Source organism: Hyalella azteca, unplaced genomic scaffold (genome assembly GCF_000764305.2).
Source record: "Hyalella azteca isolate HAZT.00-mixed unplaced genomic scaffold, Hazt_2.0.2 contig5528, whole genome shotgun sequence".
In the NCBI taxonomy this organism is placed as follows: Eukaryota; Metazoa; Arthropoda; class Malacostraca; order Amphipoda; family Hyalellidae; genus Hyalella; species Hyalella azteca.
The window spans coordinates 566,973-589,525 of NW_025935716.1; the positions used below are offsets into that span (position 1 = coordinate 566,973).

The following is a 22,553-nucleotide window of genomic DNA, read 5'->3' on the forward strand; positions in this document are numbered from 1 at the left end:
CAATGCCACTGAGATGCATCGTATTTTAGTGAACCTTTTTTCAGCTCAAAACGTATTCAGGATCCCCTCTCTGCCTGATGAAGTTACACTGTCGCCGGCGTTCACAAATTGCTGTTGTTGTGGCTGGCTTGAGCCGCCTTGAAGGTGAAGAAGTAGTCACACTATGACCAGCACTTGTTAGTTGTTACACCTGGTCTCAGCAGGGTTTCAGCGTTGTGATGAATGATGATATCTTTTTCAGGTGTCGTAAAGGGCCCCATACAGGTCAGTTGTCACTCCTGGACACTGCAATTTCAATGCTTCTTTTCAAGTTTGCTTAGTTGTCACTGGTTTCTACTGTTTCAACTTCCAAGTGCAGTTAACTTGGCATGGCTTTAGCTTCACGATATCGTCCTAATTCCCCAATGACCCTATCCGGCATCCGCATCCGGTCTTCTTCAGTTCAATCCGGCCGCCGGCCGGCAATGTCTTCAAAATCATTCAATGATCATTGGGGGTTTCATCGAGAGCGCAGCCGTGCACCACCAATTTTCGCACTCCTACATACTATACATATTTACAACTGGACTTTTAACTCGTGAAGAAGACCATAAACTTTCGAAAATATACAATTTGGCTAGGATGCCGACTGAAGTTGAAGACTTTCTCATGTAAATGGAACTTAATTATTCGAACGAACATCATCCAAACTTCCCATCGCATTAATTTATGTAATCTTAATTCCTCATATTATTCACACTAGAAGTTCTCGATCAATAAATTTAATTAAAATCCTATATTAAATCCTATAAATCCGAGGTCCCAGAAGGATTACTAGAATTTGAAACAAGAATCAACACTAGGGGCCACGGCTATAAACTAAAAAAACAGCGTTGGAACACATCCATGCGACAACATTTCTTCTTGCTTCGAGTCACCGACATGTGGAACAGCCTACCTGATAGCATCGTTGACGCTCCGAGTATGAACATCTTCAAAAACAAAATGCCTAGCAAATTACGGACCAGGCAATAAGTCCAGCAGCTATCTCAATCAATCGTCAGCTATGGAAAGATCGGGTTCCAAAGGCCGGATCCCTTGTGAATCAAGTCACGAAAAGTTCAAGAATCGGCAACAGGCCATGGGCCTATTTCTTTAGCGCCGACACTTCTATTCTATTCTATACGTTTTTTGACTTTTGCCGAATACTTACGGGAAGTAAACGAAATAGTCCACAATTGTCATCGCATACGCATACTATTGTACATATTGTTTGACAAACTTAAGTTTGACAAATTTGAACAGAAAGATATTTAACTTAAATTTGAACAGAGAGATATTTTTTTTAATTTGAACATTCGCCCAGATATTTTTTCAGGTGTTAAATTTATTCCACCCCTAACCCTCGCTATCTTATCTTCAACAGCTTTTGTGTATGGCATTAAGTTCTTTATTGAGGGATTTTCTTAATTTGTATAATGATTTTTCGCGAGAAATTTTCTTGCTGCTATGAATCAGATTTGCGGCTTTTTTCGCCATTAACTTACCGCTTCTAAACTGCATTGCTGTTACCAGCTTCATAATTCACAATCATAACAAATATTTTCTGCTGACAATCTATCGGCTAAATGCTAATAGCGTTTACTGTCACTCAGGCCTCGGCGGTCGTAACTAAAGAAAATCAATATTCAAAGAAACATGATTATCGATACAAATCGATGAGGACTACTTAATTGTTGGCTCTAGATGGCAAGGTTCTTATTTTAGATACAAAACTAAAAACTCAAACGCAAAGCTGAGAATATTCTCGAGTAATTCCCTTGTTTCTTACCTCACACAGAAGCCCATAATGTCGTGCGTTTCTTCATGCCATCTAGAACGCTATAATCGTAATATTAAATCCGAAAAAAATCGAGCTAAATCTCAACTATGAAGTGAAAACCAATAGCTAATTAACGAGCGGTCACGGCTTCCAGTCCTTGCCGCTTGACCTGCTCAGGTCAACCGAGTGGATAACATTATTTCTATGGTAAGCGTTCAGAGAATGCTTTTTCTTGCAGCACGTCGCAAGCAACGTGCCTGTAGTTGAGGTCAGAGGAGAGCGATTGCAAGTCACCAGTCGAAGTGCGGACATCGTTCAGTGCAGAGGTCACTAAGAGCCGCTTGCGAGAACAAAAAGTTGCCCGCCATTTTCTAGTTGAGTTGCACACTGGTCTTAATTCCTAATAACTGTATTGTGGATTGTATGATTTGGACATCCAAAATGCTTCAAGTGTACTTCAAGTCTCATTGAAAACTTCGAGTCTCTTATTGCGAACTTAGCGCATCTAATTGTGAACTTCTATAGTCTGAATGTAAATTCGAGTGTCTGATAGTAAACTAAATTTCGACTGTATGACTATGAACTTCAAATGTCGAATGATTCGAACTGTTATAATTACGCATAACCTGTAACTGCTATGCATATGCAACCATAGTTCATGGCTTGTTATTATACTAACAAAAAATTCCAACTGAAAATTATTAGCAATATTTCCCGGCATTTTTACAACTTCTCGAACAATTTGCGGTGTCCGACACTACGGCAATGATGTCCACAGATAACATTAGATTTTTTTCTTCACTAAGGTTTCAACGTGAATGAATCTTGAGCCGGAAGAAATAAAACTTTACCTGATAACATTGTCATATGATTCTAACATCTTTTAATAGTTACAGTCAGTTTGTATAGATCTCTATTTCATTGACTTGAATAGAGGCAGCAATGCATTACGTATATCAGCAATTCATAAGGCAACAACATAAGGAACTGGTAGCTAACGCCTATGACTCCGCTGTTCTGCAGCTATTAGGAAGAATTTGAACTCATTTCATCTGGTAGAGTGCAAAAATACAACTTTATTTGGATATAAATATTTGTAGAAATTGGCATTAAGCTATTCGTATCAGATTGTTATAAAAATCGGTGGCTGTTGCGCTTAAAAAATTAAAAAATAATGGTTTGTAAGTCAAATGGAAAGCTTGAACGGGCTTCAAATAACCTAATGGGAAAGATGTGCATGGCAGCCTCAGAGAGGATATAGAGATTTCAAATATATATTGCATGATTAACATTTAAAGCCATATTTTAAATGGTATCTGGATGAATTTTATTGAAAGCTTTATCAGAGATAAGCATGCTACCATCGCATACGAATATGGAAACCTCCCAACAAAAATGTGAACTCATTACAATTGGTATAGGTTTAAAGATCGACATCTGAGGCCATCTGTTTTTCAAATGTACTAATGCTACAATAGTTTTATTACAATATTTTTTTCTCTAATTTACCTTTTATTTTTCTACATTTTTAATGTCATATAATATTTATCGCCGTTAACTATTTTGCGGACTAACTTTTCGTACATGAGCTTTTCGATGCAAAATTTCACCGGATCAGCTCAACGACTTCGGACTTTTTTTAATTATAGTCGTTTGAACGGGTGTGATCTGAACCATTAGCTGAAATGTGGACCTGATTCTCTTGAGTGATTTTCCATAAGTTAGGATCATTAGTACAACAACTCGACCACTCTTTCAAATCATCGAAAGTTAAAAGAAAGAAAGCAGTGGCCCAAGGCAGGCTTAACACTTGCACCACATGAAGTTTGCCCCGCCCCGACAGATACACAAGCATGCATGCTAACGTGACGCAATTACGTGGACTCCTTTCACTACATTCACGTCACGTTCATGTCACAGGCACGCGCGAGTTCCGAACTAAACTCTTACTAGGTTGACGTAGATGAAACCATAAAACTCGGTACGCCGCTTCTCTATGCTAGATAAAATGCGACCACTAGAACGAACGCTCGGAGTTATACGTTCTTCGGAAGAAATGAGATCACGCAGCTTCGAACGTTTTCTAAGACTTTGAGCATCCCCCTCTCTGATAGCTCAAATGACAATTAGTGGATTTGAAGTCGAAATATTGGCTTAAAGTTATTACGTTAGTTCTGTACAAGAACTTGAAATTTTAAACGAATTGTTCCTTCGTGAATAACTTCCGTTACTTTCTCCACTTAGAAGACCACAACTCGCTCTTCACCTTGAACTAGAACGTGTGTAAGGGAGTTCAAAATAGCTATTTTACTAGTGGCGGGCCAATGAACGTGGAAATCAAGCTGCTGCCGAAATACATACAGTTGACGTAGTATGGCCATTTAAAATTTGTAAGTGGAATTCCTGCCGTAAAGGTCAGAAAAAATCAAGCAAACCTGAATGCCGCGTGCTGTTTGAAACGTCGGTTATTCGTTCGTAATCAATGAACAAATTTTTCACGTACAGGTATAATAAATGAATTTTTTATTCGAATTTGGTTTCAATCTTAAGTCACCGAAACGGTGGATGAAAACACTTTCTTCCAAACTTCATATTTTTGCTTGAGGCTGCAGTTAACAGCACTAAAACCTTACTTTATAACCTAGAAAACCATAAATGAAGTTCAAAGTTGCATTTTTTGGCTGACGGTTCGCACTGAATTAGTTGGATACGTGTCGATGTACGCGCGCATTGCGTAACATGGAAGAGATGAACTTCAACATGAAATTATAAGCAAAAATTTAAGCATAGAACACGATCATTGATTGGCATGTGTGAAGGCTGTGACGACTGTGGGACGACACACATTGTAACGGAAATGTGCGGCGACTACGATTGCATGATGAATTAATAACATAACATAATGATGTCGGCGCTGAAGTGTAGGCCTGATGTGGCCTGTCGCCGATTCTTTTTCTTTTCGTGCCTTGTTCACAGATCATCTAAAATCGTGTCATTTGACCGGATCTTTTCATGACTGACGATAGTTTGAAACAGCTACTAGACTTACATCGGGTTCGATATTGTGCTAGGCATTTCAAGTCTGAACATATATTTTTCCATAGCTTTATCTAGTCTGTTCTTGAACTCGTTCATACTAGGAGCGCCAACTGTGTAATCGGGGAGGCTGTTCCACATGTCGGTGATTCGAAGCGAATAATGAATTATTTATCCATTTCATTCAACAGGACAATTTGGAAAATAAGAAAACAATACATCTGGAAATGTGGACAAGTTCGCTTCTTCCGATATTGGTAAGTGTATCAATAGTTTTTATGAAATCATATCGTCCACTGGACACAATTGATTTTTTAATTTATTATATATGAGATTTGTAACTGCTCTAAGAATGTCGCTGTTCCATTTGATCAGTGTTTTACGATGTTCCTGATTTCGCGTTTATTCCTATGACAAATTTTTTGCGTATCTTTTGAATTTTTCTTCATTATCATAATTAAAAAAGCAATTGACTTCGAGATTGCACTCTATGTTAAGCGTAACGATATTGTGAAAGCGTTTGAATTTGTCAACAGGAGAATATATATCTTATGTGAAAGCAAAAAATTGACACAAATGTTCTTTGAAAACAACCCAGCAATCGACTTTTTGTAATGATAATAAAAGTTTTGCGACTAAAACTCAGATTAGTGAGATGAATCTTCGTTTTGATTCTGTCCTGCTGGCCTTTTCTAGTTGAGTTTGCCATGGTAAGGTCAACTACGACGACACTGTACACAAAAAATTTCTACAGTGAAACTTAACAATATAGACTAGTTGTCAAGGACCTATGTTCTCATTCAACCTTGACTGCCAGAACAGTATTAGAAAAAGTAATTGGATAAAGTCTAGTACAAATTTATAGCACCTAACAATGCATAAATATTGCTAAACTTACCAAAAAAGACGCTCATCATAATTCAGTTGTTAAGGGGGAGCTACAAGACATTTTTTTAATAGGCAAGAGAGTCGCAGCATATCCGGGGGCTGACATGAGTCGGACACAGCATATGCAGGGGCTGACATGAGACGGACACAGCATATGCAGGGGCTGACATGAGACGGACACAGCACGTTTGGTGGCTGACATGAGATGGACACAGCATATTCGGGAGGTGGTATGTGATGCACACGGTATATTCGGGACAAGATGAACTGCCTTGATAAAAGTGCCAGGCATATCTTCGTCCAGCCAGCGATATTTTCAATGAACTTTGTACATTACTTGGTCGAGTTCCGATCCTGCACGATGGAGTGCTCTTCTCTTTCACCCAGTAAGGTGGAACCGTGTAGCTTCAAACGGACGGTGCCAGCGTGAGAAGTCCCTTAGCTGTCTGTCTGTCACTCGTGCCAACATCTACATGATCACATTGGAGAATAAGATCCAAGAAGCCAATTTCTAGATATAGAGTCCTGTATTTATTGCCGATGCGTCGACGTTTGCTTCATATATATATAGTTACTCAATCCGTTCGTCCCTCATACAACTCAAGTATAGACATTATATTCCAAATCAGAACTAAAATTCACTTTAAGAATTCGGAACACACAACAAAATTTATTTCTTGGATTTTAATATCAAGCCACCGCTAATTTCATGTTGACTGCATACCAGAAGCCCACAAGCAATGGCATTTACCTCAACGCTCGAAGTGAATGCCCGCTACAAAAATAATGTCATCAAGGCGTTAATCCACCGCACTTATATACGGTAAAATATCATCCTCTTCATGACAGAAATTCATGACAAACTCCTTAAACTCGAGCTATATTTTATCAATGACTTATACTCTAATTAACTCCTCGACAATATTTTGTGCAACTATCTCTCAAGAATCAGACACACAAAAAGAAAAGATCTAATAACCGATGAAAGGAAGCCCGAATTCCCTCATGATGAAAAGAGGAATAACAGAGCTCCACGGTTACCAACCTTGGAGCAAACCTATATCAAATACGAATACGCGTCTGTTTTGGTCTACGGATCGAAGTTAGAATTCGTTCCAGTGGAATGGGGAGTTTCTCAGGTTTCCGTATTAGGTCCATCTCTCTTCCTGTTGTAAATAAACGACCTACCGGAGACTCAAGGTGAGTGAGCTTGGAGCCACCTAATCTCCATTGACATTGGGCAGCATGTTGACCTGATTCACTGTGCCAATGAGAATTGGTTTTCAGGAGCTGGTTTCATGGGCAACATCCAGTCGGACTTGTGTAGATCTGTGTATTTTTTGCGAGCAGAATGAACTTGAAGTTGACCGGCCTGAAATCCCAGAGAATTGCGGTGAAAGTGACCCGTAAATTGCTATAGGGCCAAGCACTACATTTATGAGGTCCTGAACTTTGTCTCAAATTTAAAGTCATTCAACAGGCAATGGCTCTCATTCATTATTGGGCACCGCTCAGTAATGAACTATAACATTGATGATAAATTTTAATTTGATGGCAGAGATATTCTGTGAAGTATTCTGAGACCGGTTACATCCCAGTATTATGAGACCGGTAACATTCTTATAGTATTGTGAGACCTGCAACATCCCAGTATTATGAGACCGGTAACATCCCAGTATTGTGAGACTGGTAGCATTCAAGTATTGTAGCATCCCATTAACTTTACAAATGCTGCTGCCGACCATTTCCAAAAATATGATCAGCTCAAAGGTTTGCATAGTCAGCAAAGTTGCATCAGGTTTTCTTCATGTGATACGATGACTTCTGAAAACTACCTGTAAAATCATGTTAACAAAATAATGTTATGGTATCTTTATTCGAATTTAATTTGTACAGCTTTGATGAATATTGGTTTAAAGTTTAGACCGTTATATCAAAGATTAATAAAGTACAACGAGAGAGAAGTAGATAAATTATTTAATTTTGGTTAGAACAATTATTTGGTTTGCATTTGCGCTTTGTCGCCCTATTAATGTGTTCCTGTCAGGCATAGCTGCTTTCAAATTGATGTATAAACTAACGGGTATGTTGTTATGTGATTTGCGCGTCCAGTTCAATGTTTATACTTTTTTTATGGCTACAGAAACTATTTCTCAAGCCAATTCAATTCATATCTTAATGAAAGCATTAACATTCTACTTCTTTGGTCGACCTCCACGAACACATAAAAAACCCAAATTGGTTTCCAAAATATTCGTATAGTTTTGGTTCCAATAGAATAACATACAAATGATATCGTTGTTCAACCATCCATGTCGAATGTTGCTTCGCAACAGAATTCTTGAAAATTTTTAAAAATTCCTTGCAATGAAATGATGTATTCGATTTGTTTTTGAAGCAGTCAACATTCATTATTAATTCGAAACGCGTTACTGAGCGCCAGCTTAATTATGTACTCGCTTCAATTTAGCATAACTACATATAATACTAAATGGATGAATAAAAAACAAACATTGAATTCCTGACTATTACGAAAGGTAAACACCAGAACAAATGATCTTTTAAAATTCAAAATGCCGGGTCAATATCGCATCTTGCACAATGACAATTGAACTATCAAGTACGACAAGATCTAATGAACCAAAAGGTTAAGAATAGAAATTTTATTGCATTGTGTCAAGGACTACGAAAATCATTTACATGAATAATAAACAAATTTACGAAGAACCTATTCAACTCATAACGATCTGACCGCAATCGTTCTGTATCAGCGATAGGCTCAATGACTCGACGAAATGCGTGTGTACCTCAGTCTGCACTATAAATCGGAGCACAGGCATACGGAGAGGTCACGTAGAACAAGTTTTTAGAAATTTTGTAACGCTTGTTAACCTCCGCGACAGCGAGTGAAATCGCGCTAAGCTGCCGTGGGTGCCGTAAACTCTTGCCTAGTCTTAATTAATTGGCAATAAAGTCTTGCCTAGTCTTAATTAACTGGTAATAAAGTCTTGCCTAGTCTTAATTAATTGGTAATAAAGTCTTGACTAGTCTTAATTAACTGGTAATAAAGTCTTGCCTCGTCTTAATTAACTGGTGTTAAAGTCTTGCCTCATCTTAATTAATTGGTAATAATGTCTTGCCTCATCTTAATTAATTGGTAATAAAGTCTTGCCTCATCTTAATTAATTGGTAATAATGTCTTGCCTAGTCTTAATTAATTGGTAATAATGTCTTGCCTAGTCTTAATTAATTGGTAATAATGTCTTGCCTAGTCTTAATTAACTGGTAATAAAGTATTGCCTAGTCTTAACTAACTGGTAATAAAGTAATGCTTCGTCTTAATTAATCGGTAATAATGTCATGCCTAGTCTTAACTAATTGGTAATAAACTCTTGCTTAGTCTTGAGTAACTGGTAATAAAGTCTTGCTTAGTCTTAATTAATCGGTAACAAACTCTTGCTTAGTCCTAATTAACTGGTAATAAAGTCTTGCTTAGTCTTAAATAATTGGTAATAAAGTCTTGCTTAGTACTTATTAACTGGTAATAAAGTCTTGGTTAGTCTTAATTATCGTGCATTTAACTCATGTTTAGTCTCAATTATCCAACAACAAAATATTGCCTGGTTTCAATTTATGGCAGTGGGCTCCTGCTTTGTCTTAATTATCTGGTAGCAAATTTACTGACAGCTTATAAAACCATTTTAAATTTGGTACCTCAAATTTATTTCTTGAATGTATTACGCCCAATGTGCAAGTAATAAATATGGGAAACGTATCCATTAAAAACGAATCGATTTATTAATTTTGCGAACGTATGCGAAACGTTGGAGACTCACGCTCACTTCGCGTCCGCTTATTGATGACACTTGTGAATGTCATCGTCGGTAGGGACATTTTTCCATTAATACATGATTTTCTTATTGTGCCGCAATTTATAAATGAATAGCACAGCTACTTCTCCTACATTCTTAAATTTTAGTTACGAAGCTGCTTGATAACTCTCCGATCGATCAAAATTTATTTTCTACAGCTAACGTCAAAACTGATTTCCCGAAAACTCCTCTTTTCATTATTTACAGTTCGTTATAAAACAGCTGACTTTTAAAAAAGGCAGACACTTGATAATTTTTTAATGTTTTTTAAAATGCAAGACTAATATCCATTTTTTCATTTGTCCCATGCATGACGTACTCATTAATTCATTCACACGTTTGTCTAGGCCTGTGTTTGGGCGCTGTGTGCCAGTCTCGCCCAACCAACTTCTGCTCTCTCGATCGACTCGTTGCACGGCACAACCCTAGACAGCTTCTCACGGCTGTCGTCTGACTTCGGCAACCAAGTTTTCTTCAACCTCGGTCATCCCCTGCAAGACACGACGTCGCTGAGCAGCAGTCCACTACACGGAATCTCCCTGACTGGCCATAAACTTCACGACACATCATTCCCCATCTTTCCATCTTCGAAGACTTCACTTATTCAGTAAGAAAAAAGTTTAATATATACTCCTGAACTAAAAATTTGATTACAGAATTATTTCTGTTGGTGTAAACAGTTATGTTTTCTTCATATAAAGTTTGGAATTCAGATAGTTTAACCTCAATATGAGCCAATTATTGGTTCTATGAAAATAAATGATTTATCATGTGAAGACTGACAACAGTTCATGGTGTACGTACGCAATTGATTAAATAACAGCCTACATTTATTCAGTTCAGATGATTTTCGGTCACATACTTAAATACTTCCCATTTCAAAAATTTTCGACCGTTTTTAGGTTAAAAGAGATTTTCTTTCGAAAATTTTAGCGCTAATTAAAGGCTTTTAACCTTTTCAGAATCTAAAGCTGTATTAGCTCTGCATGGCGAAACTAAATAGAGCGTTCACTGTAGTGGCATACTACATAGAGCGCTCACTGTAGTGGCATACTACATAGAGCGCTCACTGTAGTGGCATACTACATAGAGCGCTCACTGTATAGTGGATAGGCGTCTAATTCACATCATACATTCCTCATTAGTTGCACCTTTAAACAAAACAAAGAACCACCTCGTATCAATTAAAACTTCATCAAAATTTTAGTCTAAAAAAAGTGGGGGGCGCGCTGCCCCACGTTACCCTACATTGCACAATCAACACGACTCACGATGATGGCTGGGTGCCGGTAGTTGCAGTGTTTGTGTTAGTGCCCTGACATTTGCGTGTGCGAGGAAAATCATGCGAAACGCGGCCATTTCTCTCGCCTTTGAGTACTATATATATATACCACCTGATGAAATTGACCAAAAAAAGTGCGATGTTATGAGAAGTTTTATATTTTAATCATTTTTGCTTGAAACATTGTCAGGGTAAATCAGTGCATTAGAAGTGCTTGTGTAGCTGTTTTTCGGAGAAAAGGAGTGTATTATATAATGAAAACCGTGCGCGAAGGGATTAGAACGCTTATCAAATAATTACATAAGCGGGACAAATAAAGGAAAATCTCGTTGGCGCCACGTCGCGGTGTGAACATAATAAAACTACATAAAAATTTTATTGACTGCTATGTTTCTTGAATAATTTTCTTTAGAAACTTAACAAACCTAATATGTCTGCAGAAAGAAATTGTCTTTTTGAATTACCGTAAGCGATGCTTCACAATCCATTTCTTTCATCGTGCAATTTTTAAAAAAACTCTATAAATCTATAAATAACAATTCAACAATTTTTTTGCAAGTCATGCAGTTTGATAAACTTATACGTGTTTTTGCAGCGGGTCACGCGACCATGACGAGAAAGACGACCTGCCAGACGCTCGTCGCGCCGGACGTCTGGCACTGCAGCTGAACCGCCTTGCACTCGTCGACAAGGAGGAGCACGATAACTATATCGGTCAGTTGCATGATTATGATCTGTTAACTTATAACCCAGACTAATTCATATTTGCGATATCCGTTGAGACATATTAACTTTAGGCAAACACATTTGATTCCTTAAGAGCTTTGCAAGTATTACTTGATGTAGCAGTTTGGTGATGTGCTGGATATCATCCAAAAATGAATGGCAACTGGAACGTCTTGACGTAAATTCAACATAATTATAAACAATTAGCATGAATAAATTTGTTATGTATTTCCTTTTTCAGCATATCATGTACTACAATTTTTGGGGGAAATAAATTAGTTTGATTAAAATTTTAAATAATCGGCAGCTTCTTGATGTTTATATTTGTGGCTTAGCTGCAAACGTATAAATCAATAGATATTTAATATCCGCGTAATTTATGGCGCATTCTAAGTAAGTTTCCCATTAAAAGAAATGATCGAAAGACTTTTAACATCAAAGTTCAAAGCTTCGCACTCATAAAGACAACATACCAATTGTTGGCTCAGTTCACTCACTATCGAAGTTGAGATTTAATTTATCTTGACGCATAATGAAATTTAAAAGTTTGTATACATTCAATGGTATACATGAATCAAGCTTTAAGAATAAATCAATCAATTATAGGAGACGTGTGTTTGAAGAGCAGGGTTCCGGCTTGATAATTTTTGTTGGTAATGTGAATGAGAAACATTCGAACAATCAAACGTAAAAAAATTCAATTGTTATTTACATGTTTGTTTTCATAAATTAGATTGAAGTCTACTGCAAGTGACTAACATTCATGAAAAATGACCTGAAACGGTTGGAAGTATCTGTAATTGAACTTTGGAAGCACTGTCAAAATAAAATATAGGCTGTAATCTTTAGTACATGAGCATTTAAAACATGTGCAAAATATCCGGTCCCGATCCCCTGTTAATAAAACTCGATCTCAAGCCCATGAAGCTCCTTATAAATTGGTAGCAAAGGGTTTATAAATGCATGGAGCGGGGCACCAGGCACGAATGACTGACGTATACCATGAAAAAAATCTGCAGATCTTAAACTAGTGCCATGGCTTGCTTATTGCACCTTGATTCTCAAAACGACTAATTATAAAAGTTTTCCGTTCAGATTTCGAGATAAAAGCCATGATTGCTGTGGTACCTTGTTCAATTATTGCAAAACAGCGTAAAATTGTTCTCAAAAAATTGCTTTTCTCTTAGTCCTACTATATATTGTTCTAGTAACAGAATATTTCCTTCTGAACAGAATTATCTAAGGTGTAAAATAATATCTGCATAATTAATCCCTAAGCTATCACATGTTCTCTGTTGCAGCCGCGGGGGCGAGCGGCGGGACAAAGTTCCCAGTACACCTAAAGGGCGCCGCTCTACACACGAAGCTGCCTCCTGCACATGCATTGGGAGGATCCTTCTCTTCAGTGCATCACGGTATATAGAGATGGTAGAGATGTATATGTACGTATAGATGGGTAAAATTTTTTAGATTTGCCTAGTGTGCTGTTATCAAATGTTTACATTTGCCAAGTGTACTGCTCACTTTGACAGTACGCATCTCCCGTCCTTCCCACGAGCTCTTCTATGTGTTTGACCTGATGGAAAGGAGGTGGAGTGACCTGATGGAAAGGCGGTATAGAGTGATTGCTTGTTAATTACATGATCTGTATTGCCGACGGGAAAGTGAGTGCTGCTCTTATGAAATGGGTATGACCTGAGGAAGCAGATTGAAAAGTTTTCATAGTGACGCAAAGCCACCGACCTGCGCCTCGGGAGATTGTTCATGGCCTATTATCGCTCAAATGAGAGCAGGAAACAGCGACTGATAATCAGATGACGGAATATAACTAACTATCGAGAGTAAAAATGGCTGGATATATGACAAAATTCATTGCTCATTGAAAGAATTCGCTTAGCCTGATCTCATTCATTTTGCTATTATTCTTCAATTTGTGCCCCGACAATTTAGTGTAATGCCGCCCCGACATTACACTAAATGCTGGTCGCAGACAGATGCTTCAGCTAATTAGACGAAACAATAATTTAAAAAAACGACACAAGGACTTTCATATTTTGATTTTAAAACCGAAAAGATCTTGAAGCCGTTTTTTAATACAAGAAAGCATTTGATATTCCATTCTGTCTAAATAGCACAATTATTTAAAGTCTCTGGTTTTATTTTATTCCAACATTATCGAATGGTCTTGCTGGGTCCAAAGTCTTTAACGCTTCAGTTATAGCCAAGTCATTTCAAGTCTCTGTTATTATATTTCCTTAATACAAATTTTAGATTTGGTTTCCATATTGAAATATGAGTGTTGTTGCCAAAGCATTTTGAAAAGAAATTATAAGAACTTGGGAAGTACAAAATTATTCATGGAAACCAAAAGAGCTTTAATAGCTTTCGGAGAAAAACTTCTCGACTAAGTCTCTTATTCTTTTAATTTTTATTTTGTGTATGATTTTCTCTGGTAATTTCAAAGTATTAAGCTTATTTTACAATTTATATTTTGTTAGTAAGCTTAATTTCTTACGCGTGCAATTATTTTTACATGTAATCCTCATTTTTGAATACTTATAGTTGTTATCTCGAATAATACTGTTATTATATTAAGCGTTATTAATCTCCATGCACCAGATTAATAGAGAACCAAATACGCAATGAAATTCAACCGCCGATAGTTACACAACTATTATCTTAGATTAAGTTTAACAAGCAATTTTATTTCAGATCTGGGCTCCGGATTTGACATAGACGCGGACGATGCTGGGTTCGGCGCTGCAGGTTGGCATTAGCGGCGTTGTCCCGTGCAGCTGGCGAGGAATCGGAGGCATCTCAGGAAACGATTCGCTAGTCCTCTGCAGCTGACAAATTTGCCTGAAAAAGTCCACTGGAAAACTTTAATTATTTCCTGTAAACTTTGCAAACGAAATACTGACCCGGGAAAGCTTTATAGCAAGCTACGACCGAAAGTGAGAAGTTGAAACAAATGAACTAAGTTTGATTATTTTTCGGTTCCTTACAGCTTTTAGGTTTGAGAGTCTATTGACTATGCATAAAAAATACTTCATTCTTCAATTACAAGTAAATTAGGTTTTACAGAAGCGTTCATGCAAGAAATATCCTATTAAGATTAATTTAAACATGAAAAATTACCATACAATTAGCTTATTTGTTCATGGGAGAAGAGTTTTTTGTCTCACGACTTTATATTTAGTTACCGCCTCGTAGGTTATGTTAGTTTCCGTGCTGGTATTGTCATGCAGGATCTAGAGCAATATTTACCGCGCATACCTCGCGGAGTTGCAAAAAAAAAAGAAAAAAAATAGTTATCTGGTAAGCGAAAACAAGTCGCCAACAGCATTGGAAAGGCCACGCGGCTGAAATTTTGATGTTATGCCATCTCTATTCTAGCACAATCGTAAAGCCATGCTAATTTTATTGCATTTTCAAATGTTTATGCATGCTAATTATCTTAATTTATCGAAAGTTGAAGGCGAAATAATTGAAAGTACTTTTAATGAATTCTTCATAGATATCGAAGATTTATAACCACAAATTCTAACACGCCCAAAGTAAGAACCAGGATAAGAGGCTGCGCATTAACAACGTCTGAAGGCAGAACCAGGATAAGAGGCTGCGCATTAACAACGTCTGAAGGCAGAACCAGGATAAGAGGCTACGCATTAACAACGCCTGAAGGCAGAACCAGGATAAGAGGCTACGCATTAACAACGTCTGAAGGTAGAACCAGGATAAGAGGCTGTGCATCCAATTTCCAATGAGCATTTGCTCAAATTTTTATCGAACAACATTATTCTGAGTGAAATTTGTTTAAACTCTAAATTTTTGACGAAAATTATTATTTTTGATCAGGATCAACGCTATAAATAGACTAACTTAGAGTGCAACAGAAGAATTTATTTCATCCAAATCATTCCATGCTTGTGCTCCTACACTATCACAAGATGTTTGCATTCCGTCTTCCGTTCCTGTCAACTCAGTAATTTGTCTGTGTTTAGACTAAGATACGCGTCTGTCATGTTCACATCAAAACTCTTCTAACAAACAGAATTAGAATATTTTTACCCAATAAATTTTCTATCAGGCCGTACAAACTTTACAACGGCAGTTATTTAATAAAACTGCTTACGTTGTAACAACAGTCATGTACAGTTTCGCGTTCCATCATGCGCTGGAATACGTACAAAAGCACGGATCCGAGTTTCACGAATTGGCGGTATCCATGTAAATTTTAAATAAATAATTGTAACCTCTACCTAAAATTATATTCCCATATTTCGTAATGTATTCAAGAGCGATGTTAACAACAACTAAAAGAGGTAGTTACATCAATAAAACCTCGCTTAAATAGCTAGAACTTAACCTGATCATTGGAAGCAGGAGGGTTGTGATCAATAAAGGCCAATTCTTCTCGCCGCCTGATCACGCACTTATGACTATGTGAGGTTGAATAAAGACATTTTTAATAGAGACATTAAATTTAATATTTTATTTAATAAAGACCTCTATATAACCACCAGCTTATGACTCAGTACAAATAACCATTCGAACATATGATCCTCGAAATTTACCAGTGAATTTTGCATTGTATGTTTTTTGCCCAATAAAAGTGGGCATTTTGCCCACTTTTACTGGGCTTATCAATTTATAATTTTTAAATTTGATTAAGTTCTACGTAAAAGCGTTCGTATATTCTGATAGTGCTATGAAAATCTCTTTTTCTCTGACAAAAAAGACTCAAAAATTTGCGAATGATCATATGCGCAATGTAAACTATACAAGATAAAATATGCGTTTCTATCAATTGATTTCAAAAGAAAAAACAGCTCCCATAAAAAGTGCAAAAGAATTATTTAACTTGGTAATATATAGATCCATTGTAGCACACATACGCCCTATTGACTTAAAGATTTTCTTTTTTTTTATCTGTATCAAGAAATTGCATCAATGCTCATATAGTGTCAAGGAGGTCTTGAAAAACCAACTCGCTTATGGAAAGAAAATATGAGTTTCTCCTAGCATGCAGGAACGGTGCAGAGTTCCCTTATATTCGATAGTTTAGAAAGCGTCTATGGACTTTTGGGCTGTGAATATTACTATTCTAATGAAATTTCTTTTAATTTAAAAGAAAATAAACTTCCATATAGCAGCAGTTTTTATAGAAATATCGTGGAGCGCTCAAATGTAACAAAATTGTATTGGGGATGGATCAAACTGAGGATAATTGATTTCAAAATGTAAAAAAATACATCACAGCAAAAAAAAATCGGCAACGCAAAAGTTCTTCAGTTATGGACTTTTAACTATGGAATTTGCGAGACTAATGCGGTTTGGAAGTTTCCGTGGCGCTTACCTCTGTTTATTGCAAACCCTGAAAACTCAAATGAAGACTCAAGTTCGCTATGAGATGAAAATAATCACTTAATATTCTTTTTAAAGTCGTCGATATCATCATTAAAGTATGAGACAACGTCATGCATCTAACACTCAAACTTAAAGGATCACCTAGCCAATACCCAGAGCTGGGCAGCGCTACTTTGAATTGTAGCGGTCGCTACCGCTTCATGCTCTAAATGTAGCGGGCGCTACAGCTACCGTTACATTGCTTTAAATGTAGCGCCGCTACAGCTACTGCTACTGAAAATGTAGCGGCCGCTACATATGTAGCGCGCTACTGCCCACCTCTGGTAACAACTAACATGTTGACACTAGTAACAGGCTGAGGTTGACAACATTACACCAAAATCTTTCGTACAGTTTTATTCTGTAATTTATATTATGTATGTATCATGCTGGTTTTTAAATAATATTTATTACTATTAGGTAAAATCTAAAGGCTTTATCTATAAATGTAGCGGTAGCGCTGTAGCGGCAAAACCTCGTATCGCTACTTTAATATGTAGCGGGTGCTACCGCTACCGCTACATTGCTTGAAATGTAGCGCCGCTACCGCTACCGCTACATGTAGCGCGGTACTGCCCACCTCTGCCAATACCGTAATATTCCTGTTGAAAAGAAACTTTTGACCTCGGAATTTGTGACTGTACATGGACTGAAACTCGCTAAGCGTCATATTTCACTATCAATTTTAGTTCAATGGTAGACTGCGCAAGATACGTAAAAGAATAACGCAATTGAGGTTAGATAAAGAGAGAAGCATGTGACTCTATTAGTTTGAAAAGAATCTGGTTAGCATTCTGCAAGAACACACTTATAGTTAAGCAAAGCAAAATGAACGAACAATTTTTCTTGATCGAATTTCTTATCTATGGAAAAAAATAAAAGATAACACGTGATGACAATCGTTCGTAAGTGAAATTACTACGTCCACAAAACTTCGAATAGGTAATGAATACGCAGCCGGAAGCTAAATCAGATACTTCAACTCCTAACACGCAAAACGAGAAATTCATGCCATATGTTCTCCCAGAACGCTTCTATTTCCTTGCCCCAGGCGACGACACCCAAGATCAAAGCAAACCTTCACAACCTGATCTTGTTCACAGATCAACCGGCAGACGCAGGCGAGTAAAACACGCCCGGCAGATCATCTGAGTGTTGTCATTTTCCCTCATGGGTTCTTTGATCTCCACAACGACGCCATATACAGACGTCTGAGCGTCTTTTTATAGGCAATGCTTTTCAGTTTGAAGAGCTCCTTAGGTTCTTCATTACTCGTAAATTGCATGAGTTGTTTTACATGTACTGAGTGTTGAGCTTGAGCAACTACTCGTATTGAGAAAATGAATGTTAATCAATGAACTCCTGAGAAAATTCAACATATGCCTTTAATAAGTAATGGCGTATCTTTGTGAGGGAAAACTTGAAAGGCGAAATATAAAATATTCTTATATCAAAGATTTCCTTTTACAAGTTTTATTTATAGATAAAAAGTATCACTGTCATTCATGATGTAAAATTTGCGGTCAATTATTACTCTGAAAAAGATCCAATGCCACATATCACACACATGGTTCGTTTATGTTGTTATGAATCGCTCTGAGAGTGCAATTAAATGCGTGTCAGTCCTCGTATATGAATAGCCTGACAAAACTTGCTGGCCAACTACAAGCCAAACTATCAATACCGTAACTTCTCATAAGCTTTGAACAAAAATAAAGTGATAAATCGAGATTCACTTCATTCTTAACAAAACTCTGAGCATAACAATGAAGCGAATTTCAGTTGCCAGGAACGCGGGCCTCCAGCTTACACGTCGGCAAGTTGAATTACGTATCAGCATTAATATTTGTTCTTTTTACGTAGCTCTTAATAATGGGATCTTAGACACGCAGGCTCCGCTTATACACAACATACATTACTATTTATTACCTATAAAACGTTCTCTTTTCCATCGTATGTACATTGCAACAAGTAGTCGGTAAAAAATATTCAAGGTTTAGTAAACTCACAGTGAAATTATTTAAAAATGTTTTTCAAGTGAAAATATTTTAATATAATTTTTTTGCTCAAGGGCGAAGTAGATCAACAATGCTGGGTGGAGGGTTTTATGAAATTTTTACAACGAAACAATGGCGTGCAGCTCGATTTGGTTACTATTACTTACTAATTACTATAAACTACCGAAACTATATACGAACTGACCAGCACATTATTCTGCATGTTTGATGATAATGAGGAGTGCGTGCCCGCTGCCATCTCTGTTTGTGCGTGTTGTTTAAAAAATGAAACAGGTAAGTAGGTAGGATAATGGATAGAGAAAATGTGGAACAGGATAATTTAGGAGGTAGGATAGTGGATGGAGAAAATGTGGAACAGGATAAGTGAGGAGGTAGAATAGAGGATTGAGAGAATGGAACAGGATAAGTGAGGAGGTAGAATAGAGGATTGAGAGAATGAAACAGGATAAGTGAGGAGGTAGAATAAAGGATTGAGGGATAGTGAACAGGTGATGAGGAGATGTATGTTATACGTGTGTTCGGGTATGGATTAGGTGAATGAATGTCCCAAATCGGCGCGTGATAGGACTCAATGGACCAAACAATTGGATGGATCATGTAACGGTGTATGGGTAAGATTTCGAGGTGCGACGAGAGCACCAGGCGTGGGGACAGGGCCCGCCGAGGTGCGGCGAGAGCACCAGTCGTGGGGATAGGGCCCGCCGAGGTGCGGCGAGAGCACCAGGCGTGGGGACAGGGCCCGCCGAGGTGCGTCGAGAGCACCAGGCATGGGGACAGGGCCCGCCGAGGTGCGGCGAGAGCACCAGGCGTGGGGACAGGGCCCGCCGAGGTGCGGCGAGAGCACCAGGCGTGGGGACAGGGCCCGCCGAGGTGCGGCGAGAGCACTAGCAGGCGTGGAGGCGGCGCGCGAGGTCGAGTGTCCGGACCGCTGGTGCGGTACTCATTGTGTGGCGCAACAAACCTGCGGTCCCTTGTGTGGTGTTCCTCTGATCTGTCGAGTGCAGGTGCAAGAATATGTATAAATGACAGAAGAAACACAGGAATGTGTAATGGTGACAGTGGAAACACACAGACTTGTGCGAGGCTCTGTCTAGTGATGCAGGTGTGATGACACCACACGCCATACGCAGTCCGTCTGCTAGGTGACGTCACGGCTAGTTTCCATGCTCCTACGCTCTATTCATTTCCGTCGTGCTTATCAATAATATATTCGCTTCAGAGCTTATTATATTCAGTATTAATTACCAGATATATTTTATTGCAAGTTGCTCGACCAGATCGGACCATTCGTTCTCTTTATTCCCATCTACGCATTAATAAATTACCATTTTTCTTTTCTTGTTACTTCCATCCTTGAACAGTTTCTCGTAGAATTTTTTAGTTCATACAAAAAACGCCGTTCACCGACTAAAATAAATAATAGATTTAAGAACACGGTTTACTTGCGCTGACCACGATGAAACCAAACGAAGAACACAATTGTTATTGATGTTCTCATAATAATAAGCACTAAAACTTTTCATTTAATAGGAGATAGTTAGTTACATAGAATTGTTCCAAGGTAAATTGTAACTCAACATTACTCCATTTATGAGGGTTGCTACCATATAATATGCCTGTGATATTATACAGTCGTCCATAATACGCTTCTAGTGTAATACTGTCGTCCATAATACGAATCTTATGTCATACTATCGTCCATATAAGACGCCCCTTATGACATACTGTCGTCCATAATACGTTTATTATGTCATACTCTCACCCATAATACGCCTCTTATGTAATACTGTCGTCCATAATACGCCTCTTACGTCATACTGTCGTCCATAATACGACTCTTATGTCATACTGTCGTCCATAATACGCCTCTTAAGTCATACTGTCGTCCATAATACGCTTCTTATGTCATACTGTCGTCCATAATACGCCTCTTATACCATACTGTCGTCCATAATACGCCTCTTATGTCATACTGTCGTCCATAATACGCCTCTTCTGTCATACTGTCGTCCATAATATGCCTCTTATGTCATACTGTCTTCCATAATGCGCCTCTTATGTTATACTCTCGTCCATAATACGCCTCATATGTAGTACTCTCGTCCATAATACGCCTCTTGTGTCATACTGTCGTCCATAATACGCCTCTTACGTCATACTGTCGTCCATAATATGCCTCTTGTGTCATACTGTCGTCCATAATACGCCTTTTATGTCATACTGTCGTCCATAATACGCCTCTTATGTCATACTGTCGTCCATATAAAACGCCTCTTGTGTCATACTATCGTCCATAATACGCCTCTTATACCATAATGTCGTCCATAATACGACTCTTATACCATACTGTCGTCCATAATACGCCTCTTATGTCATACTGTCGTCCATAATACGCCTCTTATGTCATACTGTCGTCTATATAATACGCCTCTTGTGTCATACTGTCGTCCATATAATACGCTTCTTGTGTCATACTGTCGTCCATAATACGCCTCTTATACCATAATGTCGTCCAAAATACGCCTCTTATACCATACTGTCATCCATAATACACCTCTTATGTCATACTGTCGTCCCTAATACGCCTCTTATGTCATACTGTCGTCCATAATACGCCTCTTATGTCATGCTGTCGTCCTTATAATACGCCTCTTGTGTCATACTGTCGTCCATAATACGCCTCTTATACCATAATGTCGTCCATAATACGCCTCTTATACCATACTGTCGTCCATAATACGCCTCTTATGTCATACTGTCGTCCATATAATACGCCTCTTGTGTCATACTGTCGTCCATATAATACGCTTCTTGTGTCATACTGTCGTCCATATAATACGCCTCTTGTGTCATACTGCCGTCCATATAATACGCCTCTTATTTCATACTGTCGTCCATATAATACGCTTCTTATGTCATACTGTCATCCATATGATACGCTTCTTATGTCACACTGTCGTCCATATAATACGCCTCATGTGTCATACTGTCGTACATATAATACGCCTCTTATTTCATACTGTCGTCCATATAATACGCCTCTTATGTCGTAACACTCTTGTGTAAATTCAATGAATTAAATGGTCGTTTTAAAGGAAAATTTATTCTGCAGGCATCTTACTATAGAAGTGCATAAAATTTGTACACAAATTATCAGTAAACCGAACATTGGCCACTCGTCACTTAATTAACTGCACTCAAAGGTTCTGTACAAACGTAGTATAATGAAAAGATTTCCCAACTTGCGTAAGTCCGATTTATCTCAAGAAACATTAAATTGTTGCAACTTGGATGATTGTCACATATCCTATGAGTGTAGTGAAATATTATCTCTATATTATTATATATATAGGATATTACTATATATCCTATGCATTAGGATATCCTATATCCTAATAATATCCATAAAGAGTCCTATGATACGACTCTATGAAATGGAACAGGAGTGATGGCATTCAAGACACGTGTAAGCTGAAATGTAATTAGAAGCAAATGTATAATCCCCACATCCAGAGCAGCGA

At 37.9% G+C, this 22,553-nt stretch overlaps 1 protein-coding gene across 1 annotated transcript; it reads left to right on the forward strand.

The window, feature by feature from the left end:
- Nucleotides 1-2,135: 2,135 nt before the first annotated feature.
- Nucleotides 2,136-15,358, forward strand: LOC108682049. The gene is made up of 6 exons (XM_018171153.1): nt 2,136-2,175; nt 5,029-5,094; nt 9,945-10,204; nt 11,475-11,593; nt 12,907-13,020; nt 14,318-15,358. Exons 2-6 carry the CDS (start codon nt 5,065-5,067, stop codon nt 14,380-14,382), a joined length of 588 nt encoding a protein of 195 aa, XP_018026642.1. The 5' UTR covers nt 2,136-2,175; nt 5,029-5,064; the 3' UTR covers nt 14,383-15,358.
- The last annotated feature ends 7,195 nt before the right edge of the window (nt 15,359-22,553 follow it).

Coding starts and splice junctions, on each gene's coding strand:
- LOC108682049 (XM_018171153.1), top strand. CDS start 5,065: ATGTGGACAAGTTCGCTTCTTCCGATATTG. Junction 11,594..12,906: donor GGAGCACGATAACTATATCG/GTCAGTTGCATG, acceptor TCTCTGTTGCAG/CCGCGGGGGCGAGCGGCGGG. Junction 13,021..14,317: donor CTTCTCTTCAGTGCATCACG/GTATATAGAGAT, acceptor ATTTTATTTCAG/ATCTGGGCTCCGGATTTGAC.